This window comes from Octopus sinensis, unplaced genomic scaffold (assembly GCF_006345805.1).
Source record: "Octopus sinensis unplaced genomic scaffold, ASM634580v1 Contig18794, whole genome shotgun sequence".
Lineage (NCBI taxonomy): Eukaryota > Metazoa > Mollusca > Cephalopoda > Octopoda > Octopodidae > Octopus > Octopus sinensis.
Window position 1 is genome coordinate 1 of NW_021836031.1, and position 9,607 is coordinate 9,607.

The 9,607-nt window shown below is 30.7% G+C and overlaps 1 protein-coding gene across 1 annotated transcript; it reads left to right on the top strand.

The window, feature by feature from the left end:
• Nucleotides 1-686: 686 nt before the first annotated feature.
• LOC115231766 lies at nucleotides 687-2,246 on the top strand. Its single transcript, XM_029801714.2, has 2 exons — nucleotides 687-783; nucleotides 1,740-2,246. Exons 1-2 carry the CDS (start codon nucleotides 741-743, stop codon nucleotides 2,084-2,086), a joined length of 390 nt encoding a protein of 129 aa, XP_029657574.1. The 5' UTR covers nucleotides 687-740; the 3' UTR covers nucleotides 2,087-2,246.
• Nucleotides 2,247-9,607: the final 7,361 nt, after the last annotated feature.

The following is a 9,607-nucleotide window of genomic DNA, read 5'->3' on the forward strand; positions in this document are numbered from 1 at the left end:
TCACGACTATAAGATACCCGGTTTTGGTTAAACTGCACCGCAAAATGTGGGAGTAGTTAGGAATCTAAATCGTAGGAGACAGACACATAACTTCACTTTTATATATAAAGATTATTTCAGCCAAACTTCTGGAATAAAAGAGAAATATAGGGTTGGGAAGAAAAGAAGAATAAAGGGAAGAAGAAAAGAAATACTCTTTTTTTTTTTTTTTTAAATAAAAAGGAAGAAAAATTCAGCTAATTCAGACAATGCAATTATATTTTTAGTTATTTTTCTTAAAATTATATAGTTTTAAAATTTTCCTTTATTATTTTTTTTTTGAAGAAACTCAATCCAAATAAAAGGTTTTTAACTGCTCTTTCCTGAGGATTTTTTTAACCACCACCATCACCACCGTCACATCATGATGGTGATGACTAGAACAATTGTCATCACCACTACTGCTTTGTCATTGTTTTTCTTATTTCGTGGGTGGACTCAGAGAGAAATTATCTGGCTTTTTAAGATTAAAGTACCAGTCAAATATCTTGGAGTCAGCAGTATTGACTAACTTCCTCTTCAAAATTAAATGGTCTTTATTTAAGTTTGATTTCCATTCCACCATTTCTGAATTCTTGTTGACATCAGTTTTTAAAATTCATTTTTAAAATCTATATTCATTTATTTATTTATTTATTTATATGTATCTTTCTTTATTTTCAGGTCCTGGTGGTCACGCCCCCTACAATCCAGAATCTGGTATGGGATACATAGATAATAATCAGATGTCTATGAGACCCCACAGTGAGTTGTTTCTTTGTTTGATTTGACTTTTGATTAATAATTTACAGGCAATATTATTATTATTATTATTATTATTATTTATTTATATTTATTATTATTTATTATATTATTATTATATTATTATTTATATTTATTAATTTATTATTATTATTATTCTTTTTATTATTATTATTATTATTTATATTTATTATTTATTATATTATTATTATTATTGTTATTATTATTATTATTATCATTATTATTATTATCATTATTATCAGTATCATTATTATCAGTATCATCATTATTATTATTATATTATTATTATTATTATTATTATTATTATTATATTTATAACTTAATTTATTATTATCATTATTATTATTATTATTATTATTATTATTATTATTAAGGCAGTGGGCTGGCAGAATTGTTAGCATGCTGGGTAAAATGCTTAGCAGCATTTTTCATCCATCTTCATGTTCTCAGTTACATGGCCATGTCAGTAGTGCTGATCCAGGAAAAGATCTTCCAAGACACTGTGTAGAATGGTTGGAACCGAAAATGTAGTAGAAACCATTCCAAAGCTGACATTAGTGCTCAACTGTGTTCTTCAATGCCTCACAGCATTGTGTTAGCCCTTCTAAGAATGTACTTGAGGAGAGAGTGTGTGTGTGTGGAACCTTGTAATATATATTCAGTATGTATGTATAGTTGTCTGTATATTTGTATATATGTATAGATGGATATAGGCCTATGTATGTGTTTGTATGGGGTGTATGCTTGTTTGTGTTTGAGGACTAGGTGTTGAGTTCTGCTTTGTTAGTGCATGCAAAATTGTCTTGTCAGTAATTAAATAAATACTTAATAAACAAGAATGCTAATAAATTATGTAACAGTCATTATATAATAATTAACAGGTACTTTGTTTGGCTTATAATTTGATCTCTCTTTTTTTCCTTTTTCCTCTTTTGCAGCATTGCAAGGTATACATGGAGGAGACATGTACGATCCAATGAAAGCTGGCTACTCCCATGTTCCAGACGGCCAGCGTTACGATATGTTAGGTGTGCAGAGTATGCATGGCGCCGACATGTATGGCCCACCGCCAGTTAGCGGGTCATACAGCCAGATGTCGCAGTTGCGCCCACCTGTACACTCGCAGGCGATGCTTATCCCCGGCCATCCGCACCACATGATGATGGGCCACACTGCGCCTGGGATGGGCCATCATGGCATGCCCATACAGACAACACAGAGCCCACCCTTGCATGGCGGAAGCATGGATGTCATGGGCCAACAGTTACAGGACATCCATGCTTGACTGCATTAGGATAGTGTCAGGAGAGAAGCTAAGAATCTGAGAGACATTCTATCAATCTATCTGTCTGTATGTGTGTATCTCTACATACACACACACACACACATTAACATATGCGCATATACACCGAGATATATATGTATGAATATATGTACATATAATATGTATATATCTTAAATACATGATCATATACACAACATAGACATGTAAAATATATGCTTATGTGTGTGTGATATAAATATAGACAACATAAACCCCTAATCATTTATATATATATATATTTATATATATATATATACTTATATATATATATATAATTATAATATATATATATATATATATATATATAATTATTATATTTATATATATATATATATATATATATATATATATATATATATTTATTTTATATATATTTATATTTATTTATATATATATATATATATACATATTTATATTTATATATATATATACATTTTATATATATATATTTTATATTTATATATATATATATATTTATATATATATATTTATATATTTATATATATATATATTTATATGATATTTATAATATATATTTTATATATTTAATATATATGTTATATATATATATATTTATATATATATTTATATATATATAATATATATTATTATATATATATATATTTATACACACACATAGGTACTATACACTCACCAAATCAAAAACTGTGAAGTAGCCTAAAATTTCATTAATACTCTGACTGAGAGCTACGTCTTTCTCTTCTTAATTATCATTACTAATATAATAATTACCCTGAGTTTCCAAATTTTTTTTTGCATATTATTTATTGTTTTTATTTTTGAAGAAAAAAAGGATTTTTTTTTTGTTTATATTTTGTTTTTGTGCTGCTGCTTGATAGTGACAACAATGACAACAAATAACAAAAAAACATTAAACCAAAATAGAAGAAAAGAAAGAATTCAACTAATTAGTTAATTAATCAATACACTTTACAATGAACTGAAATTAGTTAAAACGTATGATGGAAATATGAAACGAAAGAAATTTTTTTTTGTTTTCTGTATTTATTTAATTCAATTTTTTTTTTTGTTAATTGTTAATGATTATTAAACAATTTATTTACATAATATACACCACACATGCATATCATATCCCCTTATATATATATTACATACATAGGTGTTTATATGATATATATGACATGTGTGTGTGTATATCATATGTAAACTTGTGTGCATGTATGTGTTTCAGTAGATATTTTTTTTTGTTTGTGTAATTGCATAAATTAGCTATGTGCATATAAGGTAGTTGACTCTCAGAGTTGGAAGTAATCATATATGCATTCCTCTATGTGTGTGTAATAGCATGAGTGGGTCTAACATGTGCACCTATATGCCTCAGCTAGTGTGCATAGGTGCATGTAATTTCTTCTCTCCAACATGTTTATATTAGGTGACGCCGTGCCCTTAATGTAGCCAAAACAGTGGGGCTTTGTGTCTTAAGAGCACATTTCTTTCTTTAAGCAAGTTTGTTTTTGCTATCTCTTCTAGTGGCTCTCTCTCTCTCTCTCTCTCTTTCCCTCTCATTCTCTCTCTCTCTCTCACACACATGCACATGAGATTTTTCTCTTTATATATTCTTTCTCTTTTTTCCATCAATTCTATTTTTGTGTTTAGTGTGAAGCTATGCATTAATTTACACGTGATATATATATAAACATACATGCATGCATACATGCATACATACATACATACATACATACATACATACACACAATACCACATACATTAATACATACATGCATCTCACAGGCAATGCTACAACCATCCCTAGCTTCTTCCTCTGGGTGGGTGTGTTATATATATATATATATATATATATATGTATATTGTTCTTTAACTAGTTTCATTCAAACTAAGATCTCTCCCACCCACTTCACCTTGCTTTCGGTGCTTTTAGTCAATCATATCAATCCCAGTCCTGTCTCCACCTGCTGCCTATTTTATCAATCTCTATTTGTTGAGCTACTAAGTTGCAGAAAATAGAAAAAAAGCAGTTTAAAGGACATCATTTTCTGTTTTTGATAAGTGAAGCATAAATAGATACACACATATTTACATGCATACATACATACATAACATGTAAATATACATGTATGTGTGTGTGTGTATATATATATATATATATATATATATATATATATATACACACACATATATATATACAGTACACAATTTCCATCTAATTCTATTCCACCTAAGGTTATACAAAATGTTAGCATGCTCCCTAGGTTTTCCATAGGATTGTGCTAGGAATCCATTAAAAAAAAGGTGGTCCAATCCCCCATTTTTAGCCTCATGGCCATGAAAGCAATTCTCTCTCCCTCCCTCTCTCTCTCTCTCTTTCTGTCACTCTCTATTGTTGTTATATTTCCATATTTACACTGGCCTATTATCTTGCTACTATAAAATAAAATGCAAATGGGTGTATGTGTGTCCAACCCATGCCAGCATGGGAAGTGGATGGTATATGATGATGATACATACATACAATGTATGTGTATGTATATATATATAATATATATATAAATATATAATGTATGTATGTTATATATATATATAATGTATGTATGTATCTATGCATGCATTCAATAATTTCCTTTCTTTTTCTTTCTTCCTTTACGTCTTATCATTATTTTCCTAGTCTCTCTACAAGAATAAGCAAAATGCCGTTTGAGAAGTTAAAATTCTTTCAGGAAATCTAGCACAAGCTTCTTTTGGTTGTAGTTACTGTGTGTGTACATGCATGTACGTGTGTGTGTGTGTGTGTGTTTGTGTGTGTGTGCACATATGCATCCACTCTTAAATATATGTGTATGTATGTGTAAGACCATACAATTTACTTGCCATTTAGTGTTTTTGTACGTGTATATATATGGATGGAGGTGTATGGTCACACCTTCTATAAGAATTGTATCTTGAATCCAAGAGCTGTCAGAATGTGATGTCACATTTGGCATCAGTTAGATTTTTGACCATTTGTCCAACATTCTTGTCTCATCTTATATGCATCTCTTACATTCATGCCTACATGCATACATACCCCCACCCCACACACACTTTACTCTTGATTAAAGTAGCTCGCCATCACACAGACAAACAATAATGAATGATGCCAGTAGGAATTTAGCTAAAAGCAGGATGTCTATCTTTGCTATAGGTGGGTGCTATGATTCAATGTTCATCCTGGTAGCATGTTTTTTTTCCCTGTATGATATATGCAGACACATATATTTATGGTCCATAGACATTAGATCTATGGTATATCCAACAGAGATATCAGATCCCTAGTGAAGAAAGCAAATCATAAATTATAGTATTAATGATATACAAAAGAAAAAAAACAAGTATGGTATTTGTACTGTATAAAACATACATGCATTTCTACAAATTACCACCAGGATTACGTAAATGCTGTTGAAACATTACATAATGTTGCTAAAACACTTCTTCAGTGTTCAGCAAGAAATACATATATATATAAATTTTGGGCGTTTGAATTCTCTGGATGTAATTCTTCTATATGGCTAGAGCCATTTCTTACCTATCTTGCTACCCACTTACTCTTCTACAGACCATATAGAAAATAGCGAAATCAATTTATCAGGTTGATAGAATGATGCAAGTAAAGCTATTTATTTGTTCATTTCATGGACAGAGATGGAACTTGAAAAGCTGTGGTGCTATGGATTTTAAATCATGGCTGTTTTGTCAATAGACTTCACATACCATTCAAGTGTCACAGAATGTTATGTGCAATAATAACATGTACCTTTTTTTCTCCCACCCACATCATCACCTCATTTCATTTTGATTTCATTCTTGTTCACATTAGTTCATATATAAGAAAACGAGTTATTCGAAAATCCCTAGTTCATAAGAAAATTCAGTTATAATTTATGCATGTGTATATATGGCTGTGCATTTGTATGTATTCAGTTTCATTCAGCCTTTATGCATGTAATAATTACATGTGTACATGTGTGTGTGTCATAATTTAGGAAGTACTGAATTAAATTAAAACATGGCTTTTTAAATAAAAAATACATTCAGGTATTGAGTTGGTAGGTAAATTCTTTTTTTTTCTTCTTTTTTTTTGCATTTATTTCGATTCTTATTTTTCATCAACTGAGTTTTTAAACCTTATACACTGGAGGAAGTTAATGGGTGATAGTATTATGAGGACATCTTACCTCCTAGGCCAATTCCCTTGTGGATTGGTGCAGATCTTCATGGATGAGCTTCTTGGACATTTCCAATTGATCCTCATTAGATTGATTGAAAAGGTTAGTCAGAATACAAAGAATCTGTGATGTTGAATTTCTCCTTCTTGAAATGGGGAAAACCATTTCTGTGCAGTTCAGTCAGTAACAGCACCTTCTTTGTACACAGCGCAAATGTCTCAAACGTCTTTGGAACCATGGTTGGAAAACTGAAGAGAAACAGGTGTCTGAAATACTAATATTTTCTACTTGGCAGTCTGTTGTCTGAAAAGAGGTAGAATTTATTTAAGTTTTGAAAACAATAAAACAAAAGTTTTACAGGAAAAAACAGAGCTACAAAAAAGACCTATGGTAAAAATATTTTCAGTGTTAATTCAAAAACATTAGAAAAAAATGAATGAATTTATCTAACGACTCAATACCATATTTTTTTTTTTAATTAAAAAAATGCATTCAGATAGTTAAGTTACACTAATTTTTTTTCATTACATCATTTCACATTGTTATTGTATTATACATTATACACAATTCTATACACACTGACAAAGCCAGCAATGATTTAATTAACCACATTAATTAATTCTATTAATAATATCTATTTAGGCTTATTTATTTTTTCTTGCTCCTTATTTATTTTTGCCTAATCTCATTAGTTTTATCTTATATATATATATATGTGTGTATTACTGATGATGATTTAACTTGAATCAGTTCATTTCAATTCATTTCATTAACATTAAACTTTTTTACTCCTTTAGTAATTGTACACAAGTGCTGAGCAGATGTACATTTTGCATGCACATACACACACATGCACAGTTTATAATTATTCACACATTTTTTTCTTTTTATTCAATAACTACAACAATACCTGCTGCAGTATTTTATCATCTCAGCTGATACTACTACTACTACTACTACTACTACTACTACTACTACTACTACTGCTGCTGCTGCTGCTATTGCTGTGGCTACAGCTGCAACCACTAGCACCACCCTTGACATAGATGGTAAGGAACTAGGCAAAAATGATTTCAAACACTTTTCTGCTAAGGGCGGGGTGAGAGTGGGTCTTTGCTTTTTTTTTTTTTAAACGAGCTTTCATTCAAATCTGGGATCTTTAAAGTAGGTACCAGCTATTTTCTTGGTTTAGCTGCATCACTTATGTTACTTATCCCCCTTAAACAAAACTGGCCTCATCATCATCATCATCAAGATTATTATTTTCATCATCATCATCATCATCATCATCATCATCATCATCATCATCATCATCATCATCATTATTATTATTCATTGTAGAACGACAGAATCAGAGCCTGAAACTTAATGAATTCCATTATACCATATTTGGTCCTCTCGCATGCTCAATCTGTCCATTTGTCTGATTGTCTGTCTGTGTCATTCTCTCTGTTTTGAGTTCAAATACTATCAAATTCAACATGTATTCAAAACTCTGTTCAGTTCCTGCAAATGGGTGCACTTTGAGTTATCTATAAATTAAGCCATTATTGTAAAATTATTTTAAATTAATTCTTTTATTTATTATGCCCATTCTTTGGTCTTAATGTTTTTTTTTGTCTGTCATCATGAAACATTTAAAAAATGTTTTTCTTTTTCTTTTCTATTTGTGTAGTTGGCAGAAAATTGGATATTTTTATGTATAATGGCTTTATTATTAATTCTCACAAAAATAATCAATGGTTATTACTATTAATAGCGAATTTTGTTTTTTCATTTGGCAGATTTTTTTTTAGAGGCCATAACATGCATTCCATGGGAGAGGGTAATAATAATAATAGTAACAATAATAATTATCATTATTAATATATAAGTAGAGAGAAAAATGCAAGGATGGGTGTGGGTTGCCTATGAACAATAATATTGGATCAAAATACATATAAATATATGAATAGATGTATGTGTGTGCATAATATATATATATATACAGGGTGGGTGAAAAGTAAGTAGGCATTAAAAATTGGTAATAAAATCCATTATTCCTTTTACAAATTTATTGAAACAGATGATACAGGTCTTTTATTACATGGGGAAAATGAAAGTAAATCATGATATTTCAACATAAGCACCGATGGCATTAAACCGTTTCCTCAAACAGCAAAAGATGGAATGAACAACCTTCTGAAGGAAATCATCTGGGGATATCATTGAGAACTTCCTGAATCCGTGTCTCCATGTCCTCCAGTGTGTCTTGTACACCTCCTCTTTTGAGTAACCACACAGGTAAAAATCCCAGTGAGTGAGATCTGGACATCTGCAGTCACAGTCTTCAGGTTTTAGCTCCTGCACGTAATGGGGTTTCCATGGGCAAAAATTCAATTCTTTATGCAATACAGTACATATTGCATGTCTTGTTAGTCCACTTTCACGAGCTGCTTGACCAGTTGATTTTTGTGGCCTGTGATTAAGCATTTCCTGTATTGTGGTTATGTTCTTCTCTGATTGGGCTGGACGACCACTTCTTCTTGCATCGTTCACAGAGCTTGTGGTCATCAGCTTTGCATGACAACTTTTTATTGTCACCAGACATAGTGTTGCATGCTTACCTTTCCATGCATTTCACCATCTTAGAACCAAAACAATGGATTCCACACTTCATTGGGTGCTACTATCTTAGCAGGCTTCTGAACAGTCAAGTGACCGACCATCATCTGAAAAATTAGAAATAAGAAAATAAGAAATCCTCATTAGTGCTGTCTGTTTAAAAAATGTTTTTGTCATGACTTCAGTGATACTAAAAATTCTATTAGCAATTTCTAATGCCTTGCTACTTTCCACCCACCTTGTATATATATATATATATATATATATATATATATATATATATATATACACACACATGCATACATATATAGGTATGCCCACATATGTACATACACACTGACACATGCACACATACATGCACACACACACACATGCATGCACACACACACACACATGCATATACATACATACGAGCACTTGTAAAATAAATTATGTGTGGATGAAGATAAATCAAGACTCTCTCTTTCTTTCTCTGACTATAATTTCAGTTAGAATCAAATTCTTGTAGCAGTCTTCTTTTGTTGTCATCATTGTCATCACTATCACCATTATCACAATCATCCTCACTATCATGATCATGATGATCATCATCATAACCATCATCACCATCATCATCATCATCACAACCTGAACTATCACCTTCATCATCATTACCATTACAAAATATTGCTAT